The 20297-nt window shown below is 46.8% G+C and overlaps 2 protein-coding genes across 3 annotated transcripts in view; both read right to left on the bottom strand.

The window, feature by feature from the left end:
- Window positions 1-20297, bottom strand: part of LOC140199685 (rab3 GTPase-activating protein catalytic subunit-like) — a 71570-nt gene that overhangs the window by 51209 nt on the left and 64 nt on the right. The window lies entirely within an intron of this gene.
- On the bottom strand, window positions 6645-20292 carry LOC140199684 (uncharacterized). Of its 2 annotated transcripts, none has more exons than XM_072262163.1 (2): window positions 20130-20292; window positions 6645-10588 (listed from the first exon to the last, which is right to left on the bottom strand). In XM_072262163.1, exon 2 carries the CDS (start codon window positions 9749-9751, stop codon window positions 8063-8065), a length of 1689 nt encoding a protein of 562 aa, XP_072118264.1. In that variant the 5' UTR covers window positions 9752-10588; window positions 20130-20292; the 3' UTR covers window positions 6645-8062. The 2 variants fall into 2 exon arrangements, with proteins under 2 accessions (XP_072118264.1, XP_072118265.1); XM_072262164.1 differs by lacking the exon at window positions 20130-20292 and adding an exon at window positions 18832-18853.

The raw sequence follows: 20297 nt of genomic DNA, 5'->3' as shown, positions 1-20297 counted from the left end.
GAGGCTCAGCAATCTCTTCTCTCACTTTGTGGAGCAGCCTGGGGAATATTTCGTCAGGCCCCGGGGACTTATCTGTCCTAATGTATTTTAACAACTCCACCTCATCCTCTCCCTTAATATCAGCATGCTCCAGAACATCAACCTCACTCATATTGTCCTCACCATCATCAAGTTCCCTCTCATTGGTGAATACCAAACAGAAGTATTCATGGAGGACCTCGCTCACTTCCATAGCCTCCAGGCACATCTTCCCACCTTTATCACTAATCGGTCCTACCTTCACTCCTGTCATCCTTTTTTTCTTCACATAATTGAAGAATGCCTTGGGGTTTTCCTTTACCCTACTCACCAAGACCTTCTTATGCCCCCTTCTTGATCTTCTCAGCCCCTTCTTATGCTCCTTTCTTGCTTCCCTATATTCCTCAATAGACCCATCTGATCCTTGCTTCCTAAACCTCATGTATGCTGCCTTCTTCCTCCTGACTAGATTTTCCACCTCACTTGTCACCCATGCTTCCTTCACCCTACCATTCTTTATCTTACTCACCGGGACAAATTTATCCCTTATATTCCGCAAGAGATCTCTAAACATCGACCACATGTCCATAGTACATTTCCCTGCACAAACATCATCCCAATTCACACCCGCAAGTTCTAGCCTTATGGCTTCATAATTTGCCTTTCCCCAATTAAAAATTTTCCTGTCCTCTTTGATTCTATCCTTTTCCATGATAATTATAAAGGCCAGGGAGCGGTGGTCACTGTCCCCCAGATGCTCACCCACTGAGAAATCTGTGACCTGACCTGGTTCATTACCTAGTACTAGATCTAGTATGGCATTCCCCCTGGTCGGCCTGTCCACATACTGTGACAGGAATCCATCCTGGACACACTTAACAAATTCTGCCCCATCTAAACGCTTGGAACTAATCAGGTGCCAATCAATATTAGGGAAGTTAAAGTCACCCATGATAACAACCCTGTTATTTCTGCACCTTTCCAAAATCTGCCTCCCAATCTGCTCCTCTGTATTTCTGCTGCTACCAGGGGGCCTATAGAATACTCCCAGTAGAGCAACTGCTCCCTTCCTGTTCCTGACTTCCACCCATATTGACTCAAAAGAGGATCCTGCTACATTACCCACCCTTTCTGTAGCTGTAATAGTATCCCTGACCAGTAATGCCACCCCTCCTCCCCTTTTTCCGCCCTCTCTATCCCTTTTAAAGCACTGAAATCCAGGAATATTGAGAATCCATTACTGCCCTGGTGCCAGCCAAGTCTCTGTAATGGCCACTACATCATAATTCCATGTATGTATACAAGCTCTCAGTTCATTACCTTTGTTCCTGATTTGGTGAGGAAGGACAGGCAGGGGACAAAACATAACTGTAGCCAGTTAGAGGGGTTGAAATGTATCTATTTCAATGCTAGGAGTATTAGGAATCAAGATCAGTACGTGGAATTACGATGTTGTGAAACTTGGCTGGAGGAAGGGCAGGATTGGCTGATGCAGGTACTGGGGTTTTGGTGTTTTAAAAGGAATAGGATGGGAGGTAGAAAAGGTGGGGGGGGGGAGAGTATCGTTACTGGTCAGGGATAGTACCATGGCTATAGAAAGGGAGGACACTGCAGAGGGAGTGTCTACTGAGTCAGTGTGGGTGGAAGTCAGAAATAGGAGGGGATCAATCACTGTGCTGGGAGTAGTCTATAGGCCCCCAAATAGCCCTCGGGACACCGAGGAGCAGGTAAGCAGGCAGATTTTAGAAAGGTGCAGGAAATACAGGGTTGTAGTTATGGGTGATTTCAACTTCCCTCATATTGACTGGCACCTCCTGACTGCAAGGGGGATAGATGGGGCTGAATTTGTCAGGTGTGTTCAAGAAGGATTCCTGACACAGTATGTGGATCGGCCAATGAGAGGAGAGGCAATACTGGATCTAGTTCTGGGTAATGAACCTGGTCAGGTGGCAGACCTCTTGGTGGAGGAACATCTTGGTGAGAGTGACCACAACTCCCTTAGCTTCAGCATAGCTATGGAAAAGGATAAAAACAGACAAAATGGGAACGTGCATAACTGGGGAAGGGCTAACTATGAAGGGATGAGGCAGGAACTAGCGAGAGTAAATTGGAAACAGATGTTCAAGGGTGAAAGCACAGAAGTAATGTGGAGGAAGTTTAGGGACCACTTGTGCCGGGTTCAGGATAGGTTTGTCCCACTGAGATAAGGAAAAAATGGTAGGAAAAGGGAACTGTGGCTGACGAAACAAGTGAGGCAACTCACCAAGAGGAAGAAGGAAGCATATGTTAGATATAAGAAGCAGGAAGCAGGAGGGACTCATGAGAAATATAGGGTAGCCAAGAAGGAGTTTAAGAAAGGACTTAAGAGAGCTCGAAGGGGGCATGAGAAGGCCTTGGCATGTAGGATTAAGGAGAAGCCCAAGGCATTCTATGCGTACGTGAAGAACAGAAGGATGACGAGAATGAAGGTGGAGCCGCTAAACGATAAAGAAGGCAACATGTGCCTGGAGGCAGAGGAGGTTGGGGAGGTCCTGAATGAATACTTTGCTTCAGTATTCACAAGTGAAAAGGACCCTGATCAGGGTGAGGTCGAGGCCTGTGTGCTGGACAGGCCTGTGTGCTGGACAATGTGGAGATTAAGGAAGAAGTGTTGCATCTTCTTAAAAACATCAAGATTGTTAAGTCCTTGGGACCTGACATGATATATCCCAGGTTGCTGTGGGAAGTGAGAGAAGAGATCACTGGAGCAGTAGCTATTATCTTTGAATCCTCTTTGGCTGCAGGGCAGGTGCCAGAGGATTGGAGAATGGCAAATGTAGTTCCCTTGTTTAAAAAAGGTAATCGGGAGAATCCTGGGAACTATAGACTTAAGTCTTACGTTGGTGGTCTGCAAACTATTGGAAAGGATTCTTAAGAATAGGATCTACCAGCATTTGGAGAAGTACAGTCTACTCAAGGATAGTCAACATAGCTTTGTGAAGGGAGGTCGTGCCTTACAAGCCTAATTGAGTTTTTTAAAGAGGTAACAAAAGAAATTGATGGGGGTTGGGCAGTAGATGTGGTCTACATGGATTTTAGCAAGGCATTTGACAAGGTCCCCCACGAGAGACTTATCCAGAAAGTCATGAGGTCTGGGATCAGTGGAACCTTGGCTGTTTGGATAAAAAAACTGGCTTGGATAAAAAAAAACTAGCTAAAAGGAAGAAAGCCGAGGGTAATAGTGGAAGGAAAGTACTCTGCCTGGAGGTTGGTGACTAGTGGAGTGCCACAAGGATCTGTCCTGGGATCCCTGCTCTTTGTGATTTTTATAAATGACCTGGATGAGGAGGCAGAAGGATGGGTGAGTAAGTTTGCGGATGACACAAAGATTGGAGGAGTTGTGGATAGAGCTGTAGGTTGTCGAAGGTTACAAGAGGTTATAGACAGGTTGCAGAGTTGGGCAGAAAAGTGGCAGATGGAGTTCAGTCTGGATAAGTGTGAGGTGATGCATTTTGGAAGGACAAACCAGAATGCTGAGTACAGGGTTAATGGTCGGTTATTTAAGAGTGTGGATGAACAGAGGTACCTTGGGATTCAAATCCATACAGCCCTCAAGGTCGCTGCACAGGTTGATAGGATAGTTAAGAAGGCCAATGGGATGCCGGGCTTCATTAATAGCAGGATCGAGTTCAAGAGTAGAGAGGTCATGTTGCAACTCTACAAATCTCTGGTGAGACCACACTTAGAGTATTGTGTTCAGTTCTGGTCACCTCATTATAGGAAGGATGTGGAAGCTATGGAGAGGGTGCAGAGATTTACCAGGATGTTGCCTGGATTGGAAAACAAGTCTTATGAGGAAAGGTTAGCAGAGCTGGGACTTTTCTCTTTGGAGTGTAGAAGGATGAGAGGAGACTTGATAAAGGTGTACAAGATTATGAGAAGCATAGATAGGGTGGATAGCCAGGACCTGTTTCCCAGGGCACTAATAGCAAACACCAGAGGGAATATGTACAAAGTTAAGGGAGGGAAGTTTAGGGGAGACATCAGGGGTAAGTTTTTTTTACACAGAGGGTTGTGGGTGCCTGGAATGACTTGCCAGGGATGGTGGTGGAGGCTAAAACATTCGGGGTATTTAAGAGCCCCTTGGACAGACACATAGATGAAAGAAAAATAGAGGGTTACAGGGTAGTGCGGGTTTAGTATGTTTTTTTAAGGAATACATGGGTCGGCACAACATCGAGGACCGAAGGGCCTGTACTGTGATGTAGTATTCTAGTGTCTCGTGTCTCGGGATGGAGGATAGGGGGCCATTTCAGAGACAAAGGGTAGGAGACTAAATAGGGTGGGAGGAAATGGAGGTGCAGGGAAACAGAGAGGAAGTTAGCTAGAAGAGGGGAAAGGGGAAAGGAGGAAGGGGGTGTCTCAGAAATGGAGTGACGGGGATATGTGCCATGTCAGGAACAGGAGGATGGTGAAGAGGGTGTTCCATGAACGAAGGGCTGGAAGCTGTGGCACATGGATGGTGGGGGGGGGGGGAGAGATGGAGGTATACCAAACGTGGGGGTGCAAAGGGGCATCCCAAACATGGGTGGGGTAGAAGGGGAAAACAGGCATCTGAGTGACGGATAGGATGGGAGAATGGGTGGAGGAGGGGTGAGGGGAAATGGGGTGCCCCAGAGACAAATGATTTGTGAGGACAGCGTGGGGAAGTGGGAGGTAAAGGGTTTGCCCCAGAGACAAATTATTTGTGCGGATGGCATGGGGAAGTGGGGGTGCCCCAGAGGAGAATGTGGAGGCAAAGAATGGGTACCCCCGAGATGTGTTGGGAAAGAGGTGTCCCAGAGAGAGAATAGGAAGGGGGAACCACAGAGGATGCAGGTAAGCAAGGGGCCACACAGAGATGGAGGAAAGGGAGCAACCAAGAGATGCGAGTGGAGGGGCAGCCCAGAGATGGGGTAATGGGGGCACAGCCAGGGAATTGAGAAGAGGATGCCCCTCAGACAGTAGGATCGGGGGGGTGGGTGGGAGTGGAGTGGCAGGAGGTGGCAAAAGGTGTCTTTTTTAAATTGTATTTTTTATGACCACAAGATCCTGCTGAACATTAAGAACTTAAAAGTACAGAGATCTACTCCATCAGCGAGTCGTTTGTTGTCAGAGAAAATGAAGGAGTTGGACTTGCTGCGGATTGTGATGCTGCCTGTGACAGAGAGGCATTGGAGTGGGAGTGCAGTCTAACAACAAGTCATTATATTGAGATTGCAACCCCCTGCTGAATATTAACATGGAATACTGTAGTCCAATTCGCTGGTTTACTGGCGAACAGCAGGGGAGCTGCATAGCCATGCTCATAGCAAGGACTAGACCTCAAGCTGTGATGTCACCTGTTTGCAGGCACCAAAGAGAGAGGTGTCAGTCAAAGCTGCCCCCAGCGTCACTCAGCAAACTACAAACTATATTGTGTTCAACTGCACACTTCTACACCGTTTATGGTCTCAGGGTCTTGGACTATTATTTGTGGGACTGTATTTTATTGATATCTTATATGTACCTTGTGATATGTGTGACTATTGGTATTATATTGCAACTTGACTCCCGAGTAAAACTGCTTCGTTTGGCTGTATTGATGTATGGTTGAATGACAATTAAATTTGAACTTAAACTAGTGGCAAAGTCTGATACGGGCATTGAGGTGAGAAGGGGAGTAACCTAGAGACAAGAGCTAGTGGGGATGTAAAAGGGTAGGAGTGATCCAGTGATGGAAGTTGTGGGGGTTGGTGGAAGGGAGTGGCCTAGAAGTAGAGAATAGAGGGAATGGGGAAGGGAAAGGGGACACCCAAATTGAGCAGGGAGCGAATTGACTGGTAGATGGGGGAGGATGTAAGAGAGCGATCCAGTGAAGAGAGGTGGTGGTAAAAATGTGTCAGAGACATTGGGGATAATGGGTAGAGCCAAGAAACCGGGAGAGAAAAGTGAGCAACCCAGCAAAGGGGCAGAGGAGTGGAGTGTGGATGAACTGGTGAGAGGGTTGACCAGAGGCTGGGGGTAAAGGGGTGATCTTAAGATGGGAAGAGGATTAGGGGAGGAAGGAGGAATACAGAGACTTAGAGAGCGGGTGATGAAGGGCCTCAGCCTGAAAAGTCGATTGCTTATTCCACTCCTCAGATGCTGCCTAACTTGCTGAGTTCCTCCAGCATTTTGTGTAAATTGCATTTAGTTTTGTTGTTCATTACAACCTGTAAGAATATATCATGATAAGTGTTCTATGTATGTAATTAAGACATTAGAAGATGCACAAGATTTCAACTGGTTAATATTGATATAAAATTGATCACTCTGAGCAGATTGATGATGGGCTAGACTGTTGCCCTTGTGCACAGGTGAATAAAGTTTGAAAGAAAAACAAGTGCAAATTGTCAGAGACCAGTTGATCAGTGACGTCACTTTATCAAGAGTGGTGAGCATTCAGTACCTGTCACTATAGGGGATGCATTTTAGGGGAAGCTGAGTGAACAGAATAGAGCAAAGAACTACAGGGTGATGGGAAGAGTTGGAACAGGAACACTGGCAGGAACCAGAGTGACAGAATGGCCTCTCTACTGTTGATTGAGTATGCTGAGGAGTCACACAAAATTTAAAATAGAACTCATTTACTTATGACAGATCCACAATATATAACTCCAGTCTAGTTAGAGGCTAATGTCATCAGAACAAACCCCTCCTGTACTCAGAGACCAGGGTTCAGTTCCAGGCCTGATGAACAGCAACAATAATTCCAAATCTGACACCAACAGTCACTCTTCAATTTACAACTGGATGCATCAAATGTGATGGTTGACTTACACACTCACATAGAAAAGAAGAAACAATGAAATCACTTGGTGGAAGGATCCAGAACCAGGTGACATTCAGCAAAGGTGATTCACTAAAGAACCAAAACCTATGCAAGGAGTTTGTTTGTCCTGTGCAGCCTAACTGACATTTTAATTAACTGGAAATTGAACACAGTTCTTTCTTTCAGGCCTCTGTCTCAACTATTTCCATTAGGTATAGACATCAGCTAGTTCTGGCCATCAGACCAGATCTCAATGCTTCACTTCAATTATTAGGAAATCATGTATCCACTTATCTGAAAGATACATTATAAGTTTTTCATGTGAGATAAACTGGGAACTATATTTTCTGTCGGGAGTCCCAATCCTTAGGTTTAGGTAACAAGATCTCAGTTGTGCCTGGGAGGTCCAGTGCACCCATTCTCGGAGCCTTTTGTCCACTGAATGGATGCGCAGCTTTTGACAATCTTTGGACTCTCAGCACCTGTGCACTTGACTTGCAGTAATAGCACATAGAACATAGAGTACAGCACATTACAGACCCTTCGGCCCACAATGTTGTGCCGACCCTCAAACCCTGCCTCCCATATAACCCCCCACCTTAAATTCCTCCATATACCTGTCTAATAGTCTCTTAAACTTCACTAGTGTATCTGCCTCCACCACTGACTCAGGCAGTACATCAACAGTCAGAGTCAACTTATTTTTTTTCTCTGTCAGTCAGCCTTACAAATGCTGCTACTCTGTCATTTTTTACCTTGTCCCCACCCCACCCTCAACCACCAATGTTAATCTTCCTCGACCCAGAGATTCGAGGGACAAAGCACATGTCAGACATAACTGCAGTCAACTCATCACCTTCTTCAGTCTGTAGAAAGTCAAGCAGGAAATTCAGGGGAAACCTCCTTGCCCACAGATTGGTGACTGTTTGGAACCCATCACCACAGGGTGAATGAGGGGTAAACAGCAGTCATCGATTGTCGTGGAACAGAAAGACAGGCAGAGACTCCCTACTGTCCACCTGATGTGCTTAAATTCACTAGGTACCTAAGACAGATTTTAAAGTAGAACTGATTTCTTTGTCACAGATCCAGAATATTAAACTCCTGCTCCATTAAGGGAAGAAATTCCTCCCATGTCCAGTGACCAAGGAGCAGAACTGGGTATGATGAGCAGCAAGGTTCAACACCAAAAGTCACTTTTGAACTTGCCCCTGGATTCAGCAACAGTGATAGTTAAACCTTTTCCCCAGTGTGAACTCGGTAATGCGTCACAAGGTTGGATGACTGAGTAAATCCCTTCCCACATTCAGAGCAGATGAAAGGCCTCTCCCCAGTGTGAATTCGCTGATGTACCTTCAGTTGAGATGACTGAGAAAATCCCTTCCCACAGTCTGAGCAGATGAATGGCTTCTCCCCAGTGTGAACTGACTGGTGTGTCTGTAGGTGAGATGACTGAATGAATCCTTTTCCACAGTCAGAGCAGGTGAACGGTCTCTCCCCAGTGTGAACTCGCTGGTGTTCATTCAGTTGAGATGACTGAGAAAATCCCTTTCCACAGTCTGAGCAGATGAATGGCTTCTCCCCAGTGTGAACTCGCTGGTGTGTCTGCAGGTGGGATAACCGAGTAAATCCCTTTCCACATTCAGAACAGGTGAACGGCCTCTCTCCAGTGTGAACTCGCTGATGTTCGTTCAGTTGAGATGACCGAATGAATCCCCTCCCACAGTCTGAGCAGGTGAACGGTCTCTCCCCAGTGTGAACTCGCTGGTGTGCCTGCAGGTGGGATGACCGAGTGAATCTCTTCCCACAGTCTGAGCAGGTGAATGGCATCTCTCCTGTGTGAACTTTATGATGTTCCTTCAGATGAATTGAAAGAGTGAATCCCTTCCCACATTCAGAGCAAGTGAATGGCCTCTCACCAGTGTGAACTCGCTGATGTGCCGTCAGTTGAAATGACCGAAGGAATCCCTTCCCACAGTCTGAGCAGATGAATGGCCTCTCCCCAGTGTGAACTGACTGGTGTGTCTGCAGGTTGCATAACTGAGTGAATTTCTTTCCACACACAGAACAGCTGAAAGGCCTCTCTCCCGTGTGAACTCGCTGGTGTGTTTGTAGGTTAGAAGACTGAGTGAATCCCTTCCCACATTCAGAGCAGGTGAATGGACTTTCCCCGGTGTGAACTGACTTGTGTGCCAGTAGTAGAGATGATTGAGTAAATCCCTTCCCACAGTCTGAGCAGGTGAATGGTTTCTCCCCAGTATGAACTAAATGGTGTGCATGGAGATTGCACAGCTGAGTGAATCCCTTCCCACATTCTGAACAAGTAAAAGGCCTCTCTCCAGTGTGAACTCGCTGATGTATTTGTAGGTGGGATGACTGAGTGAATCCCTTCCCACAGTCTGAGCAGGTGAATGGCTTCTCCCCAGTGTGAACTCGCTGATGTAGTTTCAGTTGAGATGACCGAGAAAATCCCTTCCCACAGTCTGAGCATGTGAATGGTTTCTCCCCAGTGTGAACCGACTGGTGTGTTTGTAGGTGGGATGACTGAGTGAATCTCTTCCCACACACAGAACAGGTGAACGGCCTCTCCCCTGCGTGAACTCGCTGGTGTGTCTGTAGGTGGGATGACTGAGTGAATCCCCTCCCACATTCAGAGCAAGTGAATGGCCTCTCCCCAGTGTGAACTCGCTGATGTACCTTCAGTTGAGATGACCGAGAAAATCCCTTCCCACAGTCTGAGCAGATAAACGGTATCTCCCTAGTGTGAACCGACTGGTGTGTCTGTAGGTGGGATGACTGAGTGAATCCCTTCCCACATTTAGAGCAAATGAATGGCCTCTCCCCAGTGTGAACTCGCTGATGTACCTTCAGTTGAGATGGCTGAGGAAATTCCTTCCCACAGTCTGAGCAGATAAACGGCATCTCCCTAGTGTGAACTGACTGGTGTGTCTGTAAGTAGGATGACTGAGTGAACCCCTTCCTGGATTCGGAGGAGATGAATGGCTTCTCCTGAGGGTGAAATTGCTGGTGTGTCAGCCAATCAGGTGGTCGAGTGAATCTTTTCCCACACACAGAACAGTTGAATGGTTTCTCTCCCTCCTGAATTTATTGGTGTGTCTGCAGGTCAGCAGAGTGAGTGAATCTCTTCCCACACTGACAGAAGGTGGATTATGTCTCCTTGTTATTAATTCTCTGGCAATTCATCATGTCAGATTTCAGACGTAGAGAGTGGAGCTGTTTCTACTGACAGCAGAAGGGACAAAGGCAAGTTACTGGCACCTTAAAACCTGTCCCTACGGGCAGATGGGGCTCGTCAAACTGTGGTTGGAAACTCATCGAGAAAGAAAACTGGTCTCAAAACGTCCACTGCCTTGCACGGGGAAGGCTTCAGAAATAAACCACGAGGAAAAACCTGGAGCTGGAGTCCCTCAGGCAGTACTAGTTGGAGTTCAATGGTGACTGGCAAATCCTGTGACACATCCACTGCCAAACTGTATCGCTCTCTGTCGTTCCTTTGGGTTCATCGGCTCTGTGGAGAAGGGGAGCCTGCTACATCGGCAACAGCCTGCTCTCCGTATCGAACCGCCCCGGCTTGTGTATCGTGTGACAGCTGGGTTGCAACATCTACGGTGGACCCAGGCCAACGGAGGACCTCTGAAGAAATATCTGGTTAATCCTTAAATATCTGGACAGAGACAGCAAAACTGACGCGTCGTTGTATTTGAAATTCTCATACACAAATTCTTTGTCATTTCTAACCTGTAAAAAGATTTACAAAAGACATCAATAGGTGAGAATCAACATTTCAGATACTATTGTAGTCTCTATGGTGAGTTCTGACATCACATTGTTACAGCAAGGTTAAACACAAGATGCAGAAGCAACTGGGCATGGATCAGGCATCCAGACTGACGTCACATTCTGCTTTTTCTGTCTGTACCAGAACAGGCCATTTCTGCCAGTCATCAGTCTGTGACTTGGCTCAGTTTGTCTCTCTCCATTAGTATTATTTAAAAGTTCAAAAGTTCAAAGTAAATTTGTTATCAAAGTACATATATATCACCATATACAATCCTGAGATTCGTTTTCTTGTGGGCATACTCAATAAATCCAATTACCATAATAGAATTAAAGAAAGACCACATCAACAAGCCATTCAACCAGTGTGCAAATGACAACAAACTGTGCAATTACAAAAAGAAAAATTAATAATAATAAATAAATAAGCAATAAATGCCAAGAAGAACATAAGATGAAGAGTCCTTGGAAGTGAGTGCATAAGTTGTGGGAACAGATCAATGATAGGTCAAGTGAAGTTATCCCCTCTGGTTCAACAGTCTGATGGTTGAAAGGTACTAACTCTTCCTGAACCCGGTGGGGTTAGTCCTGAGGCTCCTGTACCACCTTCTTGATAGCAGCAGTGAGAAGAAAGCACCAACTTGGGTAGTGGTGGTTCCATGTTTCAGGTTCTGGTAATTTCTCACAGTGCTACAAAGAGCTTGTTATAATATATGGCTGCTTTTGCAGTCTTTTTAGTTACTCTGACCCCCTCCCCACAGTGATTGATAGTGTTGAACTCATCGAGGGTAATACCAATGAGTATGAAGGGGAGGACAATAATCTTTCTCATTGTATGGCAATCTTGTGATGTGAAAACTACAGGTCGCTTGTTACCCAGGATAAAAGTAGATTGGTGTTGGATCCCAAGAGGGGGAATTTCTGAACTGCCTATGAGCAGCTCGTGGTTGAGTTCCCTAGGGGATCAGTTATTCTGGATTGGGTGCTGTGCAATGAATTGGAATTGTTTAGAATGTTATTTCTTCAGCGGTTTCAGCGGGGCTTCACTGCGCAAGCGCGTGGACGTCAGCCAGTGATAACAGCAAGAAGAGTTTAAAAGGAGACAGTTATTTGTTCAGCAATTTGACTAGGGCGCATCTGTGCATATGTGTGGACGTCAGCCAGTAAGAACAGCGAGAAGAGTTTAAAAGGAGAGTTATTTCTTCAGCGGTTTGATTGGGGCACGACTGCACAAATGTGTGGACGTCAACGAATGAGAACAGCGAGAAGAGTTTAAAAGGAGACTGCTTTATAGAGCGGGCATCAGAGGAGCAGGCAGTGGAGTAGAGGGAGACAGAGTAGGGAGGCTTTGGCTCAACAGGACTTCGGTAATAATGGGTCGAGACAAGGTACGTTATCTGTGTACAATACAGACAGGAAGAATGTGTGTGAAACCAGTGTTCTGTGCTCGGTGTCAGATGTGGGAAGTCTGGGAGACTCCCAGCCTCCTGGACAGCCACATCTGCGCCAGGTGCGTCGAGCTGCAGCTCCTTAGGGGCCGAGTTAGGGAACTGGAGATGCAGCTGGATGACCTTCGTCTGGTCAGGGAGAGTGAGGAGGTGATAGAGGAGTTATAGGCAAGTAGTCACACCGGGGCCTAGGGAGACAGATAAGTGGAGAAGGAAGTCTGAGAATCGGAGCGGGAGCGCGGAGGAAGCCATTTTTGAATTTTTTGTTTATTTTCCCATCGGCGTTCAGAGGGGCGGGACTGCGCAGACGTGTGACATCGAGCAGTGAAGCGCGGAGGATTTAAAAGGACAGAAATCCTGATTCGGGTGTAATTCGGAGAAAGAAGTCTGAGAATCGGAGTGAGAGTGTGGAGGAAGCCATTTTTGAATTTTTCATTTTTTTCTCATCGGCGTTCAGAGAGGCGGGACTGCGCAGGTGTGTGACATCAGGCAGTGAAGCACGGAAGATTTAAAAGGACCAGAGTCTCATACAGCAGGCAGCGTAGTTTGCGGGCAGCGGAGTGAGCCGGGAGCAGAGTGAAGGCTTAAGGGCTTCGGCTCAACAGGCTTAGGCAGAAATGGGCGAGGTGAAGAGGGTTTGGCATTCATTTTTTGTTGTTATTTGAGGAGAGGGGCAGTATGAGTGTGAAGGCAGTTTGTTGTTCTCGGTGTCGGATGTGGGAGGTCCTGGAGTCTCCAAGCCTCCCGGACATCCACATCTGCGCCAGGTGGCCAAGATGCAGCTCCTAAGAGACCATGTTAGGGAACTGGAGCTGCAGCTCGATGACATTCGTCTGGTCAGGGAGAGTGAGGAGTTGAGAGGAGTTACAGGCAGGTGGTCACACCGGGGCCATGGGAGGCAGACAAGTGGGTCACCATTAGGAGGGGGAAGGGGAAGAGTCAGGTACTAGAGAGTACCCCGGCGGCTGTGCCTCTTGACAATAAGCACTCCTGTTTGAGTACTGTTGGGGGGGGACAGCTTACCTGGGGGAAGCAACAGTGGCCGTTCCTCTGGCACAGAGTCCGGCCCTGTAGCTCAGAAGGGTAGGGAAAGGAAGAGGAGGGCAGTAGTAATAGGGGACTCGATAGTAAGGGGGTCGATAGATGATTCTGTGGACGTAGTCCAGAGACCCGGATGGTATTTTGCCTCCCTGGTGCCAGGGTCTGGGATATTTCTGATTGCGTCCAAGATATCCTGAAGAGGGAGGGAGAGGAGCCAGAGGTCGTGGTACATATAGATACCAATGTCATAGGGAGGAAAAGGGGAGAGGTCCTGAAAGCAGGATATAGGTAGTTAGGAAGGGAGTTGAGAAAAAGGACCGCAAAGGTAGTAATCTCGGGATTACTGCCTGTGCTATGCGACAGTGAGAGTAGGAATGCAATGAGGTGGAGGATAAATGCGTGGCTGAGGGATTGGAGCAGGGAGTAGAGATTCAAGTTTTTGGATCATTGGGACCTCTTTTGGCACAGGTGTGACCTGTATAAAAAGGACGGGTTACACTTGAATCCTAGGGGGAACCAATATCCTGGCGGGGAGATTTGTGAGGGCTACTGAGGTGACTTATCTGGAGTGGTTGCGGGGTGGGAATCAAATTAAAGAGACTAGGAGAGAGGAGGTTAGTTCACAAATACAGAAAGCTAGCAGACAGTGTGTGAGGGAGGATAGGCAGGGGACAGAGATCAGGAGCACTCAGACCAAAGATGTAGGGGACAAGGAAGAAAAAGATAACAAAGCTGTTTGCTCCATTAAGGATAAAAAGAGAGTAAGAGGTGAAGGGTTTCTTAAATGCATCTATTTTAATGGGAGGAGCATTGTAAGAAAGGTGTTTGAGCTTAGAGCATGGATTGGTACCTGGAAATATGATGTTGTAGATATTAGTGAAACGTGGTTGCAGGAGGGGTGTTACAAAATATTCAAGGACTTTGTTGCTTCAGGTGTGATAGGAGGGGCAAGAGGGGAAGGTGTTGCATTGCTTGTCAGAGAAAATATAACAGCTGTGTGGAATGAGCTTCCAGCAGAAGTGGTTGAGGCAGGTGCTATGTTGTCGTTTAAAGTTAAATTGGATAGATATATGGACAGGAAGGGAATGGAGGGTTATGGGGTGAGTGCAGGTCGGTGGGACTAGGTGAGAGTAAGAGTTCGGCACGGACTAGAAGGGCCGAGATGGCCTGTTTCCGTGCTGTAATTGTTATATGGTTATAAGTGGATAACAGTCAGGAGAGGGAAGGGCAGGAGTCAGAGGCTAGAAAGCACCCCTGTGGCTGTGCCCCTTGACAATAAGTAGTCCTGTTGGAATACTGTTTGGGGGGGGGGGGGGAACTGGCCTACCTGGGGGAAGCAACAGTGGCCATGCCTCTGGCACAGAATCCGGCCCTGTGGCTCAGAAGGGTAGGGAAAGGAAGAAGGCAGTAGTGATAGGGGACTCAACAGTTAGGGGTTCAGGTAGGCGATTCTGTGGACTCAGGAAAGAAACGCAGATGGTAGTTTGCCTCTCAGGTGCCAGGGTCCGGGATATTTCTAATCGCGTTCAGGATATCCTGAAGTGGGAAGGAGAACAGCCAGAGATCGTGGCACATATTGGTACCAACGACATAGGCAGGAAAAGGGAGGAGGTCCTGAAAACAGACTACAGGGAGTTAGGAAGGAAGTTGAGAAGCAGGACCACAAAGGTAGTCATCTCGGGATTACTGCCTGTGCCACGTGACAGGGAGTATAGGAATCAAGTGAGGTGGAGGATAAATGCGTGGCTGAGGGATTGCAGCAGGGGGCAGGGAGTCACATTTCTGGATCATTGGGACCTCTGTTGGGGTAGGTGTGATCTGTACAAAAAGGACGGGTTGCACTAGAATCCCAAGGGGACCAATATCCTGGCGGGGAGGTTCGCTAAAGATACTGGGGACACTTTCAACTAGGGTTGCTGGGGGGTGGGAACCAAACTGAAGAGACGGAGAAGGAGGTGGTTGGCTCACAAATAGAGAAAGATTGGAGACGTGGGAGAGGGAGGGTAGGCAGATGATAGAGAAGGGACGCGTTCAGACCAATGGATTCTGATGTGTCTATTTTAATGCAATGAGTATTATGAACAAAGCGGATGAGCTTAGAGTGTGGATCAGTACTTGGAGGTATGATGTTGTGGCCATTACAGAGACTTGGATGGCTCAGGCGCAGGAATGGTTACTTCAAATGGCAGGCTTCAGGTGTTTCAGAAAGGACCAGGAGGGAGGCAAAAGAGGTGGGGGTGTGGCACTGTTGATCAGAGATAGTGTCACTGTTGCAGAAAAGGAGGAAAACATGCAGGGTTTGTCTACAGAGTCTCTGTGGGTGGAAATAACAAACAGGAAGGAGTCAATAATTCTACTGGGTGCTTTTTATAGACACCCAATAGTAACAGGGATAGCGAGCAGATAGGGAGACAGATTCTGGAAAGGTGTAATGATAACGGAAGTCATGGTGGGAGATTTTAATTTCCCAAATATTGATTGGCATCTCCCTAGAGTGAGGGGTTTAGATGGGGTAGAGTTTGTTAGGTGTGTTCAGGAAGGTTTATTGACCCAATATGTAGATAAGCCGACAAGAGAAGAGGCTGTACTTGGTCTGGTATTGGGAAATGAACCTGGTCAGGTGTCAGATCTCTCAGTGGGAGAGCATTTTGGAGATAGTGATCACAATTCTATCTCCTTTACCATAGCATTGGACAGCGATAAGAACAGACAGGTTAGGAAAGTATTTAATTGGAGTAATGGGAAATATAAGGTTATCAGGCAGGAACTTGGAAGCATAAATTGTAAAATAAGATGTTCTCAAGCAAATGTACGGAAGAAATGTGGCAAATGTTCAGTGGATATTTGCACAGGGCTTTGCATCGGTACGTTCCAATGAGATAGGGAAAGGATGGTAGGGTACAGGAACCGTGGTGTACAAAGGCTGTTGTAAATCTAGTCAAGAAGAAAAGCTTACGAAAGGTTTAAAAAACTAGGTATTGATAGAGATCTAGAAGATTATAAGGCTAGTAGGAAGGAGCTTAAGAATTAAATTAGGAGAGCGAGAAGGGGACATGAGAAGAGCAAGAGGATAAGACATAAGGGAATAGGACCAATCAAGTGTAACAGTGGAAAAGTGTGTACGGAACCAGAGGAGATGGCAGAGGTACTTAATGAATACTTTGCTTCAGTATTCACTACGGAAAAGGATCTTGGCAATTGTAGGGATGACTTGCAGCGGACTGAAAAGCTGGAGCATGTAGATATTAACAAAGAGGATGTGTTGGAGCTTTTGGAAAGCATCAAGTTGGATAAGTCACTGGGACCGGATGGGATATACCCCAGGCTGCTGTGGGAAGAGAGGGAGGTGATTGCTGAGCCTCTGGCGATGATCTTTGCATTATCAATGTGGACGGAAGAGGTTGCGGAGGATTGGAGGGTTGCAGATGTTGTTCCCTTATTCAAGAAAGGGAGTAGGGATAGCCCAGGAAATTATAGACTAGTGAGTCTTACTTCAGTGGTTGGTAAGTTGCTGGAGAAAATCCTGAGAGGCAGGATTTATGAACATTTGGAGAGGCATAATATGATTAGGAATAGTCAGCATGGCTTTGTCAAAGGCAGGTCGTGCTTTTGAAATTTTTGAGGATGTGACTAAATACATTGAAAGTAGAGCCGTAGATATAGTGTATATGGATATTAGCAGGCATTTGATAAGGTACCCCATGCAAGGCTTATTGAGAAAGTAAGGAGGCATGGGATCCAAGGGGACATTGTTTTGCCCACAGAAGCCAAAGATTTGTTGTAGCTGGGTCATATTCTCCATTGAGCCCAGTGACCAGTGGTGTGCCTCAGGGATCTTTTCTGGGACCTCTACTCTTTGTAATTTTTATAAATGACCCAGATGAGGAAGTAGAGGGATGAGTTAGTAAATTTGCTGATGACACAAAGGTTGGGGGTGTTGTGGACAGTGTGGAGGGCTGTCAGAGGTTACAGCAGGACATCGATAGGATGCAAAACTGGACTGAGAAGTGGCAGATGGAGTTCAACCCAGATAAGTGTGAAGTGGTTCATTTTGGAAGGTCAGATATGATGGCATAATATAGCATTAATGGCAAGACTCTTGGCAGTGTGGAGGATCAGAGGGATCTTGGGGTCCGAGTCCACAGGACACTCAAAGCTGCTAAGCAGATTGATTCTGTGGTTAAGAAGGCATACAGTTGTTACGTACCCCGTAACGGGTTAAAGAACCAGCAGAAATGGAACAGCTGGAGTCTGGTATTGCTGTTAACTAAAGCTATTCTATTAGTAACTACGCAATACAGTAACATAAAAATCCGATAAATTAAACAGGTTAGCAAAGTTCATGCATATATTAGTTTAGATTATGAGGACACTCAGTCCTCGTTTATTGTCATTTAGAAATGCATGCATGCATTAAGAAATGATACAATGTTCCTCAGAGTGATATCACAAAAAAAAAACAAACAGACTAACACTGACAAGACCACATAATTATAACATATAGTTACAGCAGTGCAAAGCAATAGCATAATTTGGTAAAGAGCAGTCCATGGCCACGGTAAAAAAAAAGTCTCAAGGCTCCGATCGACTCCCGATAGTCCCCGATAGCAGGCGGCAGAAGAGAGAAACTCTCTCTGCCATAAACCGCCAGGCACCGACAACTGTTGATGCATTGGAAGCACCCGACCCCAGCTGACACTGAGTCCATCCGAAAACTTCGAGCCTCTGACCAGCCCTTTGACACCGAGCATTGAGCACCATCTCTGCCGAGCGCTCCGACCCCATCCCAGCCACTGAGCAACAAGCAAAGCCGAGGATTCGGGGCCTTCCCCTACGGAGATTCTGGATCACACAGTACCAGCGGCAGCAAAAAAGGCATTTCAGAAGTTTCTCCAGATGTTCCTCCCTTCTCTCACGTCTGTCTCCATCAAATCAGGATTGTGCACGGTACCCTACTTGACAGATTACAGATATCATTCACCGGAGTGGCCGCGCAAGCTGCGTCGCGCTGCCATCTTCTCCTCCTCATAAGTGTGGAAATATAAAAGCCAAGCTTCTTCAAGCTTAGGAGGTAATGGATACAGTCTTACGATGATGGGTAAATGAAGTCTGTTTGGTTTGTGTTACTGAGTTGAGTAGTGTTGGAGAGAGAGATGCTTATAATCCAAAGGCAAATGTTGTGAGAAGGCAATTACGTCGATATTCTACGCCAGCAATACAAGATAACAATAGTAGTAGGTTTATCTCCGAAGGTATTCCACTCCACACATGAAATATCACCGAATGTGATCGTCAACGAATACCCTTTCAACACAAGTGGTACCACACCCAAATTCAGCTGCAGGTCATCCCAAAGTGGTGGCCACAGGATACTCAAACCGAATCCAGGTATGGATTATCACCAACAGCAGCTCATCACAAAGGGGACCCTCTTCAAGGGAACCACCAACCAGGCAAGGGTCGACACACCAGTAGATTACACAAGGTTACCCCCAAACACACAACGTGATAGCCACTTATCCAGTTCCAAGACATATGAAATAACTCCAACAGTGATTTGCCACAGGGGTGCCTTTCTTCAGTGAACTACCACACCCAAACAAGGGGTAGATACACATGTGGTATTCACAAAGGTTTTCCCTCACCAGAGAACTCACTCCTGTGGATTAACTAAGTGACAATCACACTTTTGTAGTCGAATGAAAACAAACTCACCCTCATGGGCTACTTAGAGAGTCCAAACAGTGATCTCTTTGTCACTAGGTTTCTTCTGTTTCAAACCTATCTCTCCTTTCTTCTCTTCCTGCAAACTTGTTCCAGTTGCTGAACACTTGTGAGAGTCATTTATCAATACTCAGGATCGATCCCAACTCACCCCTTTTGGGCTGCTGAAAGTTTAAACCAGCAACCGACTCACTGGTGTCTTCCATTGACCAAATCCATCTTGACTCTAACTGTGTGTGTCTGTGTGTCCTTGCATAATCAAAACAAGCTGCAGAGAAACCACAACATCGATTGCCCATCAAATAACTCCAGCTCTCTCTCTGGAGCAGCTCAAACAGTGTCCAAAAGTCAGTCTCATTCTCCCGACGTTTTAAAGTGACAGTCCACAGAAAATATGAACCCTAGGGTTACATAACACAGTACATTGGCCTTCCTCAGTCGTCGGATTGAGTTTAAGAGCCCAGAGGTAATGTTGCAGCTATATAGGACCCTGGTCAGACCCCACTTGGAGTACTGTGCTCAATTCTGGTCGCCTCACTACTGGTAGGACGTGGAAACCATAGAAAGGGTGCAGAGGAGATTTACAAAGATGTTGCCTGGACTGGGGAGCATACCTTATGAGAATAGGTTGAGTGAACTCTACTTTTTCTCCTTGGAGCAATGGAGGATGAGAGGTGACCTGACAGAGGTGTACAAGGTAATGAGAGGCATTGATCATGTGGATAGTCAGAGGCCTTTTCCCAAGGCTGAAATGGCTTAGCATGAGAGGGCACATTTTCAAGGTGCTTGGAAGTAGGTACAGAGAATGTCAGAGGTAAGTTGTGTTTTTTTTTACGCAGAGAGTGGTGAGCGCGTGGAATGGGCTGCCGGCAACGGTGGTGGAGGCGGAAACGATAGACTCCTGGATGGCTACATGGAGCTTAGAAAAATAGAAGGCTATGGTAAGCCTAGGTAGTTCTAAGGTAGGGACAAGTTCGGCACAGCTTTATGGACCGAAGGGGCTGTATTGTGCTGTAGGTTTTCTATGTTTCTAGAACTAATTGACTTTTTCACTGACTGGAAGGCTCTTCATCCGAGATTAACTTCAGCCTATATTTTTGTTCCTTGGATTTAGATACCAGGAGCTTGTCAGTGCTTGCAAGATCTAATTTCCTGCGCATGCACTTCCAGAAAAAGTCGGAAGCATCATCCATGGCTGCCTGTATACCCAGAGAACCGCACCACCGAGAGACCCAGCCACCCGTGAAGGCCACAGGACCGCGCGTACGGTATGGAAATGGCGCGGTCACCTTCGCTCACTCCTGGGGGCTCGGTGACGGCCCGTGGGGCTGAGACCGGGACTGCGTGGCCACAGTGTGTCGGCTGCTCACGGTAATTGTCCCTCAGTCGGCGTGCGAACACCAGTGCTGATGAAACCGTAATCCCGATCCCGAGCCCAAACTCGGGCTCATTCCTAC

This window comes from Mobula birostris, chromosome 6 (genome assembly GCF_030028105.1).
Source record: "Mobula birostris isolate sMobBir1 chromosome 6, sMobBir1.hap1, whole genome shotgun sequence".
In the NCBI taxonomy this organism is placed as follows: Eukaryota; Metazoa; Chordata; class Chondrichthyes; order Myliobatiformes; family Myliobatidae; genus Mobula; species Mobula birostris.
Note: the sequence above shows the minus strand (reverse complement) of the source record. Positions and strands in the feature narration are given on the sequence as shown.